The 13477-nt window shown below is 52.3% G+C and overlaps 1 protein-coding gene across 1 annotated transcript; it reads right to left on the reverse strand.

Moving 5' to 3' along the window:
- Positions 1–12212: 12212 nt before the first annotated feature.
- KLF2 (Kruppel-like factor 2) lies at positions 12213–13473 on the reverse strand (the record flags this gene model as incomplete). Its single annotated transcript, XM_012728931.1, has 2 exons — positions 12213–12869; positions 13257–13473. Coding segments are annotated over 2 exons (393 nt in total), but the record flags the coding sequence as incomplete, so codon positions are not given.
- Positions 13474–13477: the final 4 nt, after the last annotated feature.

Genomic DNA, 13477 nt, shown 5'->3' on the forward strand with positions numbered 1-13477 from the left:
AAGCTGTGGGCCAAGGGAGATGATTATTTGATGGATTAGATGATAGGAACCTGATGTCCAGCTGCGGGCTTCCGTGAGACACACAGCACAGCCAGCACTGTTAGAGCTCTCTGTCTGCCAGGCCCGTGTCTCAGCTTGGAAGATTGTGTGTAGCATTTTTTGTATTTTGCCTGCAGAGCTTCTACCACAGTTGCAGCAACTCTCTCTCCTTTCAACTGCCTCTCTCATATCCACACTGTCTACAGAGTTCAAACTCTGTTTATAAACACATTGTCTTATTTACACACTGTTTTTACTCTGCACCCCAATCCCTGGGGTGGTGCCACATATGTTCCCTGGACTAAAATTCCCTGGAAGTGTGGTTGACCAAACAAGCAGGTGTTTTCCGTCTGTCACGCACTGGATTGTTTCTTCTCAGAACAGATGGAGGCTTCTTCAAGCTGCCCCAGGGCTGCTGTGCATGCTCCTGGGGGGACTCAGGGGTCTGGGCATGGGGGAGACTTCAGCAAGTCTTCTGTGGGGACTTAAGTTAGACAGTGGGGCTGGGGAGGCTGCCCTTGTCTTGTGGTCAGGGAGAAACTGCAGTGGTCAGGAAGAACCTGCAGCAGTCAGAGAACTTGATCTAGAAAATCCTTCCCACTTGTTAGATGACAACAGAGCTCATCAGTACTAAGTCATCTCCATCCAAGTGTGAGGTGGGGGTGACTCTTTCAAGTTGGGGGCCTGGAGCACTTTGCTTCTGTTCTGTTCGTCATTTAGCCTTTCACTTGAAGCATGGGAAACTGCATGGCAGATCTGCTGTGTACCTTCCCAGGCAGTTGTATTCCCAGAAACAAGAGCTGCATCAATTCTACACTGAATCATATTTTTAAGATTTATTTATTTATACATATGGAACTGGGGTACAGGCCAGAGGAGCAGGGGCGGTGCGAGGATTCACTAGAGACAAAGTGGGGAGCAGAACAGGCAAATTGATCAAGTACACTGCTGAGGGGAGCAGTGGACAGGTCAGGAGAGGTCTGCCGCACCATGTGGATCACCTGTAGCGCTGGGGTGGAACCAGCACTGAAGTGGTTGCTGCTAGCTTGCAGTGCTGTGCTTTAACCTGCTGTGCCACCAAGGAGGGCCAAGGGACAGCAAACTTTCTGCAAGGAGCCAAAAAGTAAATAGTTAAGTATTTTAGGGCCCCATAGTCTTGTTGGTAGTTCCTTCGATGTGTCATTATGGCGCCTATTCAGCCCTGGATGATAGCAAATTGTGCAACTGTACCAAGTAAACTTTGTTTACTAAAATAGGTGTGGGGGCAGATTGACCTCAGGCCCTAGCTGGCCACATGTGGTCCAGGACCTGGGCTGGGGGCTGTGGAGATCCAGCTTTCTTCCTCCCCTCACAGTACTCTGAGTGAACAGATGAATAGGTAATTGGATTTATTTTTTTCACTAGGGTTGAATAGTTGAATACGTAACTTGATTTTTATATTTCTCTGGGGTGCAGATGGTGTTGCTTGAAAGAATAATAATTCCATGCTATATTGTTCACATCATCATTACACTAGCAGTCCCCTGCATGGCTTCCCACATACACATTTTAGAGTCAATATTTTTCCAAAGAGTAAATGAAATAGAAATGGCTCCTTCCATGAATCTGATGATAATGTGAAGGTCGTTACATTTTTTGGATCCCCCCACCCCCACTCTAGGGGCCTCTCCTTTCCATCTGATAAATAGGCTAAAAAGAATTTTTAAAACCATCAAAAGAGAAGTCTACTGTACTCTGAACATCATTTCTTTGTCCAGTTAAAAAAGAGATCGCTAGCACTCTTACCCAATGATGTGTGTCTTGTTAAGTACAATGAGCGAGTGTTACTGCCAAGATAGAAGCACTGAAAGTTCAAGGGACTCCAGAGCACATAGACTTGTGTGTGGCCTCTCACTCAGCATCCCATTTTCGAGGTTCATCCATGTTGTAGAGTGTGTTGAGACTTCGCCCCTTTTGATGGCTGAGTGACATTCGGTTGGGTGAATGGACCGTGTTGTCTGTCATTCACCCGTTGTCTTAGAACTTCAGTAATTCTTATGACGGAATAATATTCCACTGTGTGAATGAATCACATGGTCAGTAACCCTTCATTCTTTGGTGAATACTTGGGTGCTTTCTACTTTTCGGTTATTATGACAGTGCTGCAGTGAATACCCCAACTGTTTCTTAAACAAATAATAAAAACAATTACCAGAACTCTCCCTCCAGGCAAAAAACTTTCAAGGGTTCATCACACTGAGTGGCACCCCTAAGATGCACATTTATCCTTGAGAAATGTCCCACACTGGGTCAGGTCCTGCTTGAACTTTTCTTGTGTGCTTCCAACGGGAGCCTCTGAGGCTCCTTGACGGAAGTTCACTTAGGAGTGGACAGTTGCTGGTGACATGGGGCTTGTCCTAACACATGAATGACTGTGCCCCACACCCCAAGTTCTTCCTCCCAGTGACCATCAGAAGTACTAGGCTTGTTTCTTTGGGGGTTCTACTACTTCTCCCTAATTAACAGCCACAATTCCTTTGTTCAGCATCTATTGTGTGCAAGTATAGCACAGACCTGCCCATGAGAAAGATAGCTGTTAACACCTTCTTTCTGCAGAGTCGGACAAGGGGCTGAGAGTCACAGGTTGACTCAGGAGCTCAACCTAGCCCTATCCAGGGCTCTTAGCCCTGCCATCACCAGCACTGCCCCTCCTAGTCACCTGGCGATCCTCACCCTGACAGGCAAGGAAGAGCCTGCAGTGATGGCACCCAAGCAGTGGAGAGGGCTGGTGGGAACTGGCTTAAGTGATAGAACTGCCTTCAACTTCTGAGATGAGAAATCCTTCATTCAACAAACCTCAGTATGACTCAAAACCATCCAACAAGTCCCCACAAGCTGACCCAAGTCAGCTGGGCCATGCTGAAGAAATGAGACATCAGGATGTGTTTGAGGTTTGGGGTTCAACGGAAACACATTGGGAATGTGGAACACTTTGCTTCGGAGAACCAAGAAGGGGGTGAGTGGGACTAGCTGGGTTCTCGATTCCTGAAGTTGTCTTGCTTTGGAACCCCCAGGCTGCAGACAGGAGAGGTTGACCAATGAGTGTGTCTTTCAGCCCTGGGATGGTCCCCAAAAGGCCACTTTAGGGTCAGGGTTGAAATCAGGGTGATAGAGGCGGAGGCCAATCATGACGTGCCAGAAGAAGCAGGATAGAAGCTCCAGAATAGCACAGAGTTTCCTGAGTGACTGATGCTTCGAGGAAGCAGCTCACGGAGGGACAGCCAGGCCAAGTTAGCAGCAGCTCAACTGGCCATGTCTGAGACCCCAGGGGGATCCCACTTTCCCTGGGTGACCTCGGGCCCTGGTCAAGGATATGGCCAGGAGACAGGCATATCCTTGAACTGGACTCAACCTGGCCACAGACCCTGTCCTGTCTACATCACACGGTCTGCCCAGCGTCCTCTTTGGCTCTGGAGTCACGAGAAGCCCTTCATTCCCTGGAGCGCTGGTTTTGGGCTCTGCTTCTGCGTGAACTCAGCAGTAGAACCACGACTAAGCTGGGCAGGTGTGCCATGGGTCTGCACCCGTGGAAATGGGAAAGGGGTTTTCTGTGTAAGAAACAGCTTGTGTGGAGCAGTGGGCCAGGGAAGGGCAAAGGTAAATCAGCAAGGGTGGAGGGGCTCTAGAATGCAGAGGGAGGTGAGGGTGACTAGGAGGGGTGGATGGTCAGAGGAGGGAGAGCCCCGAGAGTGCTGAGTGAAGGCGTTTCCAGCATATTCTAAATGAACAAGGGAGGAGCATGATTTCATGTCTAAGAGAGGCTCTCAGACACACGCCCCATAGTGGGGGCCCCCACCACAGCCTAGGGGCTGTGGGGAGCCACTCAGAGGCTATCATGTGGGTCAGGATAGTGCCCACTCTAGAGGCTGTGACCTGAAGGAGCTGTAGGAATTCCCAGGGAAACCCCAAATCTACAGACAAGACTCGGGTGCCCTGGCTCCCTGTACAAAGTCACACTTACCTTTCCCCCTGCTCCAAACTTTGCAGCTCAGACCCTCTCCCCCCCCACAATAAATCTCACTGCTGGGAATTGCCAGGAAGTGTCAGAGCAGGTTCTCCTATGTGATTGCTTGATTTCCACAGGTTTCTGAATTGGCCAATTTTCTCCATTTGAGATTTCAAATTTCATTCCATTGTGGTCAGAGCACATATTTTGTTTTTATCTCTGTCCTTTTCAATTTATTGAGGTTGGTTTTGTGGTTGGTTCCAGGGAATGTTCCCTGTGTGTTTTGCTGTTGTTGGGTGGAGCGTCCTACACATATCTGGCCAGGCTAGTTGCTTTATAGACTCCTTGTATTTATAAGAAGTGGGGTGGTGGTGAGGAGGGGGGGGAAATATCTTGTCAGTAGAATGTTCTAGGTTGTCCTGGCAAGCAGTGCGTGTGTCTGCAGGAGCTCAGTCGGTGGGCCCAGCTTCTGTGGAGTTTGTGTTTGCGGCTCAGGGGGCCCCAGGACAGGGATGCTGCCTGGGCTGTCCTCTGAATGCTCCTGGGAGTGAGGATCAATGACATTGGCCTTTGTGAGGACCTGTTCTGCGCCTCTCAGTGGGGAGGAGGCCCTAACCGAGGCCCTGGGTGTCTGGCTCCCCTCAGTCAGGCTGTCCTGGGACAGCTGGGCCTGGCGGGGCTGCTGCAGCACCGTGCTGGGTGTGAGCTGCACCTTCACCGCAGGCCGTCCAGCTCCGGGGATGTGCTGCATCTCTGCAGTTGCCATGCTGCTGTGAAACCCCAATTTCTGAGCAACGCCAAGCCACTGACCCTGCCCGGCTTCCCCTCCTCTACTCAACGGTTGCCCCATTTCACAAAGGAGGAAACCAAGGCCTCAAGTGTGTCTGGGTGGAAGTGTGAGATCCAAACACACAGGGCTGAGAGTCCAGGCCTGCCTGGATAGCTCCCAGAGGAGAGAAAGGCTTCCAGATTCCTGAGGGGCACTGAATAAGGCTCTAAAAAGAACACAAGGGGTCAAGAAATCTCACTGCTGGGTGTCTATTCAAAAGAATTGAAAGCAGGGCTTCAAGGAGATCCTTGCCACGTTCATGCCAGTGTGGTTCACGATAGCCCAAAGGTAGAAGCAAGCCAAGTGTCCACTGGATGGTGAGTGGATAAACACATCCCCAAGTGGAATATTATTCAGCCTTAGAGAGAAAAGACATTCTGACACAGGCCACTGCATGGAGGACGACCCATGAGGACATTGTGTTCAGTGAAATAAGCCAGGCACAAAAGGACAAATCTGCTCAGGTGAGGTCCCGAGAGGCATCAAACCTCCAGAGACAGAAAGTAGGAGGGTGAAGCCAGGGGCTGGGATGGGAAATTAGTGTTTAGGGGGGACAAAGTTTTGGTCTGGGAAGATGAGAAAGTTCTGGAGATGGAGGGTGGTGATGTTTGCACAACAATGAGAATGTTCTTAATGCCACTGAACCAGACACTTTAAAATGGTTAAGATGATAAATTTTACATTATGTGTATTTTACCCACATGAAAAAAGAAAGGAAACAAGTGATGAAAGAGAAAAGAATAGGGTGATGTGGGAGACACAGCTGGACAAGATGGACAGGTGGGCAGCAGGGTCTTGGTGTGGGCCCTGTTGCTGCCCTCTGAGGGCTGTGTCTCCTTTAGAAGGGTGGGGGTGGCTCTCTTGGTCTGGGCTAGCCTGGCCACTGCCCCCAGGAAGCAACTTTACCCTTCCCATCCCTGGTATCTGGTCAGAAGCAATTTACCCTTCCCATCCCTGGTATCTAGGGTGAAGGTAACCAAAAGGAGGATGCTATGGGTCACAGCAGAGGAACCATGTCATAGGGTTTGACATGGACATGGCACAAAGCTGTTCACCAGACACGCTCTTCAGTCCTGCCTCAGGGCCTTTGCTGTTGTTGTACCTTAGGCCTGGAAGGTGGCTTGCTGCATTCTTCTCATAGTCACTGGTAGCAGCTAGACTAAACTGTATTGAGGCCTCTCTTCAGCCTAGAAGCCAGAAAGCCCTAATCCCTCCACAGCCCCTGGCCAAGAACTCTGGCTATTTTATCTCCTGTGGTTCCAGCCAGACCCACCTTCTTCTTATGAGGCCCATATGTGGGTCTGTCCCTCCACTCCCTCCTTCACAGGTGGGTCAGCCCAGAACCCCAACTTCAGAGGCAGGATTTTGGGGGTCCCAAGAGGCCAAAGGAATCAGTCATGCCCACCCATAGACCCTGGGCTGTGGCAGGGAGAGAGATGATGAGGAGGCACAGAGCTTCCTGGCGTGGGGTGGTTGCCAGATCTCAGCTTTGGAGGGTCCAGTGAGGGTTGGGGTTATAGCACTCTATAGAACTCTGAGGAACTCTGGCCTTTCATGCTGTATGCTTTGGCTAAGGGACTCTGTGCCTGCCTCTGCATCCCTTATTTTGCCAGCCCATGGAAGAGTTCGCTCAATCCCTCATTTCTACTGCTGGAAGAGGCCAATCATCTGAAGGAAGTCCTGGAGTGTGTGTCCACTGGGAGGAGTCACAGAGTCCTCTGTCCCAGGAGCAGGGGGTGCCAGCCGGATTGTCAGGGCCTGGAAATTGAGGAGCTGCTGGACATAGGTAGAAGGCGAGGGACCGCATTTTGGCCATGGAAATAGTGGGTACAAAAGCCCTGAGGCAGGACTAAAGACATCTCTTAAGAATTTGCTTTATCCCTCTTGAAATGAGAGTGAACTTGACCTTCTGGGCCTGCACAATTCAGGGAGAATCCCAACCCTCGCAGTGAGACTTCTATCCCAGAGAAGATGCTGGGATACATCACCAGGGCTGCTTCTCTGCAAGGACAGTGAGATGATGCTTCTGGGGTCGGGGGTCCCATGTGGCTTACAGTGGGAATGCTATGCTGACAGCCAGTGAGAGGCCTACAGCGAGAGGCCTACAGCGAAAGGGTGAACAGCAAGGGGGACTGAGTGGAAAGCGGGGGGCCAGGAAGCAAGACGCCAGGGACAGCTTCTTCCAACCCCTGCCAGGTGAAAGCTGCTGAGAGTCCTGCCCTCTGTCCAGCAGTCTCTTGTGTTCACCTGAAGATCTGCTTTCTGGCTTCTAGGCTGAAGAGAGGCCTCAATACAGCTCAATCTAGCTGCTGCCAGTGACTATGAGAAGAATGCAGCGCGCCACCTTGCAGCCTAGGGTACAGCAGCAGCAAAGGTCTTGAGGCAGGACTGAAGAGCGTGTCTGGTGAACAGCAGGGAGGACAGTGTAGCTGAATTTGCACAGAAGAGTGAGAAGAGGCTGGTGGAAGGAGGAAGTGCCTTAGTGACCACAGTGATGTCTTTGAACTGATTCTAGAATGATAGGGGGCTGCCAGACAATACCATCTGATTTTACCGGGGAGACAGAATTTTTCCCCAGTAAAGGGTCCCTGTAGAAGTCTGATAACCTTGTTGCTCTCAGACGGGGAAACGAAGGCCAGGGAGCCCCAGGGGCTGGCTGCCCCCTGAGGAGGCATGGTGATGGCAAGTGCACATTCAGCACCCTGCCTCACAGTTCAGTTCCACGACGTGGCTGGCGGCCTTGCCGTCCAAGCCTCCACTTCCCCTCCTGTGACATGGGCAGCAATACCAGGAAAGCACTCAGTATAGGATCTGAATTAAAAATAGCCCCTCTGCTTCCGCCTGTAGCGACTCACTACCCCGTCTTTAAAACCATAACAAAATGGAGTGTTTCAGTCTTCTCTAAGAAGGTCTCAGCACTATTAGTTACATCCACAGGGCTACACAACCGTCATGGCCTCCACCTCTAGGCTTTGTCTTCCCAAACTGCAAGTCTGTCCACCGAACACCCCTCAGCCCTGTCCCCCACCCTCTGACGCCCTGTCTCGATGGCTCCCCCCCCCCGTAGGTGGCTCCTTGGGTGGGGGTGGTGCAGCAGATGCCTGGCCTCGGCTTCCTCTGAGGCTGTTCCACGCTGCAGCAAGAATCGGGCCTCCCTCCTTTAGTGGCTGAGTGCTATGGGCCTTTCATCCGGTCACCTGTCCACATGTCATGGACTCTTGGGGGCTTTTACATTTGGGCCATTTGAATCCTGCTACAATGAACCTTGGGTGCATCTGTCTGAGTCCCTGTTTTCAGTTCTTTGGGGTCCACACCTAGGAGGGGAATTGCTGAATCACATGATGAGTCCATTTAGGTTTTTTGGGAACTGCTCCCCTCCTTTGGTAGGGAGCACCCTAGGGAATGCTGTTCACCCAGACAGGTTCCCCGCCACGTTTCCTGACTCTGTTCCTCTCTGTCTGGTCCGTATGGCAAATTCAGACCAACGCCTTAGAGGACTTACTGGGGCTCTCAGGAACCCCCAGATGGTGTGTGTGGAGAAAAACAGGGTGAACTCGGTGGGTGTTGTGTGGAGATGTTTGCCTGCAGGGAGGAGCTGACACCCGGGGTGGCTGACCCAGGCTTGAGTGGGGACTTACCACCCACACCCAAATAGGCAGGCATATAGGTGGGGTGGGGGTGGGTAGGAGGGGCCCATCTCTGAGCTCCACTTCTGGAAAGTGGGGATGAGCACCTCCTTCTCACCTTCCACCCCACAGTTTGTTGGGAGGGTTGGATTAATGGAAAGCGCCCCGGGATGATAGCACCTGCCCCAGCCTCCAGCTCAATTAGGTTGCTCTGGATTAGTCACTCAACAAACATTGCTGGCTTGAGGTTGAGTCACTTCTGAGTCATTTCTGCTTCCCTAAGACTCGGCTCAAGGCTGAGCCATCAGGAGCATCTGTTGATGCATGAATGGGAGGGTGTGAGGGAGAGGGAGACAGAGGCCAAGCAGACCTAGAGACCCAGAGAAACAGACACAGAGGTAGTTAGAGACAGTGACAGACATGTGGGTGGGCCAAGTTGAAGCCCCCTGACCTCCCTGGGGGGTGCACTTCTTGACCACATCCTGCATGCTGGCTGCAGTGTCCCCCCAGACAGTGGTTCTTTCCATGTAGAGCCTCCTCACTCTCCAGCTGAGGAAACTTGAGGCCTGGAGGCTGACCCAAGGGCTTCCATTTTAAGGACTGGTTTTGCCTAACATTTGTGATTTGGCCTTCTCCCCCGGGGAACATGGCCATGTCTGCAAACATTTTGGTTGTCACCACGGTGAGGCTGGGTGCTCTTAGCATCTGGTGGATGGAGGCCAGGGAGGTTGCTCAGCACCAGGTACCCAGGACCTCTAGTAAAGAATGACTCAGCCCCAGATGTTGGCAGTGCTGAGGGTGAAACTCTGTTAATTGTTTGGGAAAAAACGATTTAGGTCACCAGTTCACAGTACACGGCAGAATACGTTCCCAGCGGGTCAGACAGGGCAAGCCAGGGCGGCCCTCCCAGAACCCGTCTGCGCCTCCCTGTGTGCGCATTTAAATTTGTGCAGCACCCCAGAACCTCAGTGCTCAGGTTGCTACGGATACGAAGTCTCCTAGTGTTCACAGAACTCCTAGCGGGTGGTTCTCAATCTGGGCCGATTCTGCCCCCAGGGGACACTTGGCAATATCTGGGGGTGGATTTGGTTGGCGCCACTTGGGAGGTGATACGGACTGTCTGTATCAAACCAGCATCATGCGGCGGTGGTAAGGGGTGTTGCCCACACCCCATGGTGGCCAGCCCAGAGCCCCTATCCTAGTGCAGGTTGACAACCTGTCTTCCAACACACCCCTCAACATGGGTCCTGGACAGCAGTGCTTTCATGACACCACTAGGGTGCTGCCGGGCCTCCCACTAACCCAGCTTTGCTGTTGGGGCAGAGTGCTGAGTCAGGGGTGTTCTGGGACTCGCCTCCCCACGTACCCACTGCACACCACTTTTTTCTACCTGGCCGGCACCTGGGGCTCCCCAATGGACAAACAACTTCTGGTAGAAAAACCACCCCCAAACCTTCATTGCTGCCAGTTCTTTTACCTAGGGAAGGAGGGGCATTTGAAATATGGCCAAATCTATCTATCTATGTTCAGGGCTTGTTTGTACAAGCAACCCCTGGCACGGCTCGGTGGAATATCATGCCGCTATTTAAGAAGAAAACAAAAACATATCAGAGTGGAAAATAGTACGGAAAAGTGCTTATAACCTGCCCTGGAAAAAACCAAAAAAGATGCATTGATAATCAGTCATGCAAAGGCAATTCAGCAGCTGCCCATAAACCCCTCCCTTCAGAAATTCTGGAATTGGATTGTAGACTGCAGGGTGTTTTTCTTTCTTTTTTTCTCACATGGATCCCAGGACTTCATAGAAGGCCTCAGGGAGCTGAGCTGGCCGGCAGCGGGGTTTTCTCTGGGGGTGGCATCTACTATCGAAGCTTGTTTTCCGTGACAGGGCCACCTTGCTAATAAAAGCAACGAATCATCATCTTTCAGGAACCAGAGAGGTTTTCACCCTCTGCACTGCTGATGCTGGGGTTGGAGTGTTCTCTGTGGTGGGGGCTGCCTCAGGCCTTCTAGAATGTTCAGCAGCACCTCTGACTCCCACCCGCTAGAGAAGATAGCAGCACCTCTGGATGTGCTAACCAAAATGTCTCCACATTGATGGTCCCTGGCGAGAACCACATCCCCACAAGATAGTTAATGGAAGCTAACATTTGGGCTTCAGAAAGGGGCAAGAAATGAGGGGCTATTTCTGATGAATCAGTCTAGCTCTGCACCGCTGGCTGATGAGTGGAGCTGTGCATCGTAGTGCGACACTCTATGCTGTTGGTTGGACGCTCTCAGGAAACAGAAACTCATCAGCTTCAGTTCTGTTCCAGCTGGCCTCTGGCTGGACTCTGGGGAAGTCAGGTATCTCAAGTAAGCAGAAAAATGACTTTCCCTGCAAGTTTAAACTCAGAAGGCAAGCCTGGAGACCCAACAGTTATCACAAATCTCTTGTGACTTTTTCTTGCCCCGTAACTCCAGAAATCAGCACTGAGCCAAGAGGGGTTATTTTCACTGGTGTAGGGGGCCAATGCTCTGTTCTGAAAGTTTTTGCAAAGGCGGCAGAAAGGTGGAGGAGCCGTACACACACACACACACCCTTCCTCACCAGCGGAAGTGGGCCCAGGCTATTTACTTGAGAAACATGAATCAGATTGTCATCTCCTATTTCTGCTTTTTGTGGATTACCAAACTCTCTCAGCTGTTTCCAGGGTTGCAGTTGGGGGAGGAGGAAGGATGAAGGGAGGAAATCCCAGCCTCTGTCGCAACAAGGGCGAGAGTGTTTTAAAACAGGCTCTGCTTATAGGCCATTTTCACTTTCTGGAAACAACTTGTGCAACTGCTGTGGCCATGGTGAACTTACCCACCCAGGGCCCCAAAGAGGGGGAAGATGAGGGGAACCCACTAGGGAGAGGTGCTGCCTCCCTCTACCAAGTCATTGGGGGTCCAGTGTGGGGGTCTCCCCAATCTGGAATGGCCACCTCCATCCACCTAGGCAGGGGCTCTGATGATTCCTCTGACAAGGGCACTTGCAGGGGACAGCTGCTGAACTGTCTACCCCAGCAATTGGCGACCTCCTGTACCACCCTCTCGTGAGGTCTGGGGACCCCCAAAGGGTGGCAGATCAACCTTGTACCCTAACAGCACCACTCTGTACTGTTCTCTCTGGGCCACGATTTCCTCATCTGAAAAAGAACACCCACCACAAATGGATCCTGAAGGTGAATTTCACTATTCCTGACAGGATGGGGGGCTCACCCTTAAAAAGAATGTCCTACTTAGCGACAGTCATAAAAGGCAAAAGTGTCGGAAACGTAGCATTTGGCCTGTTCCAAAAAGAAAAACAAATAACAAAAAAAGAAAGCATGCAAGTTACAAGTTTGGCTTGTAGTGTCAGAAGTTTGGCTAAAACCTCAGAAGCTTCCAAAAGGAGATAAGCCTTTCTTCATTCAGGCAGAGGGGGCCACGTCAACGGGGCCAGCACTTTCCCCAGCGCCAGAGAAAAGGAGGTAATTTATGGTTCACAGAACCTTAAAATAACTCTCCCTCAGTCCTAAAAGGCAGTGTGTAAATTTATAGAGAAAGCCACAGGTTCCTGGCAGCTGGGCTTTGCAGCTGGCAGCCCTGCTCCTCAGCCTGTGCTAGGCTGCCTCCTTCAAAGAGGCAGGCTCCCTGCCCCCCCACCCGCCAGACCCTCCCAGAGCCCCAAATCCCAGGTCCAAGCAGCCAGACAAGCGCTATGATTTTTTTCAAAAGATGCAAAACTTTCTTTTTAATTAAAAAACAGCAAGTCTTATAAAAATGAACCAGGTTGCTCAAATGCACACCTGTCTCCTTATTTACAGTAATACAATATCTGTCACAGTCATTATGTACAATATTATAAAAAAAAATGTCGCAGACAGTACAGGTTAAGGCTGTATTTCTCACAAGGCATCAAGCCTCGATCCTCTAGTGTAGACCCGGTGGAGGGGAAGACGACACTTAATTATTGCACCATTTTGAAAACAAAACTCGTCAAGGAGGATGGTGGTCTTCTTCCACCGGGCCTTTCAGTCTCTGATGGGGACCGGGAGTGGTGGCATGATCGTTGCTGGGGGCGTCCCATCTTTGGCCACGCTGTGCCTGGCCCGGTCCTCTGGGCCCAATAAATACCAGTCAGTTCAGGAGGGGGCCGCGCCCGGTGCGTGGGACCCGCCACGGCCGTGCACGGATGGGCAGGGTCGTCCTGGCTACATGTGCCGCTTCATGTGCAGCGCCAGGTGGTCGGAGCGGGAGAAGGCACGGTCGCACAGGTGGCACTGGAAGGGCCGGTGGCCCGTGTGCTTGCGGTAGTGGCGCGTGAGTTCGTCGGAGCGTGCGAACTTCCAGCCACAGCCGTCCCAATTGCAGTGGTAAGGCTTCTCGCCTGCGGGCGGGGCGAGAGTAAACTTCATTTTCCCTCCCAGAACCCAGCTGCTCTCCCGTGGCCCCACTACCCAAAGACATTCACCCGACACTAGCTATTCCAGCGTGCGCAACCTGCCCCAACGGGTGTCCCCTGATTCTTACTGTCCACACCCCACTGTTTTGAGCCACGTACCGAGGGCGCGCCCCTCCCCCCGCCATTCTGAGCTGGAGTCCTGCTAAAGTTCCCAGCGCGCTCCTGCTCCCCGAAACTTCTGACTCACATTCCCTTGGGGCTTTCTAAGAAGCGCGCCCCTACCCCAACTCCCGGAGCCACGCCCCCGGGGGGGTTTCTAAGTCTCCCCATCCTCCAGCCCGCCCCCGCCCCGGGTCTGCGCTTGCCGCTCACCTGTGTGTGTGCGTAGGTGCGCCTTGAGGTGCGAGCTCTTGGTGTAGGTCTTCCCGCAGCCCGCGTAGCTGCAGGTGTGCGTGGCAGTGCGCTTTCTCGGCCAGGAGCGGCGGCCGCGCTTGGGCTTGGCCTCCAGCAGCTCCAGCGGGGACGAGGGTGGTGTGAGGAGCCCTCGGGCGGCCGGCGGCGCCAAACCCAGAGCTGCCGCGGCGGCTGCGGCC

This window comes from Condylura cristata, unplaced genomic scaffold, assembly GCF_000260355.1.
Source record: "Condylura cristata isolate star-nosed mole 26May11 unplaced genomic scaffold, ConCri1.0 scaffold00024, whole genome shotgun sequence".
NCBI classification, from domain to species: domain Eukaryota; kingdom Metazoa; phylum Chordata; class Mammalia; order Eulipotyphla; family Talpidae; genus Condylura; species Condylura cristata.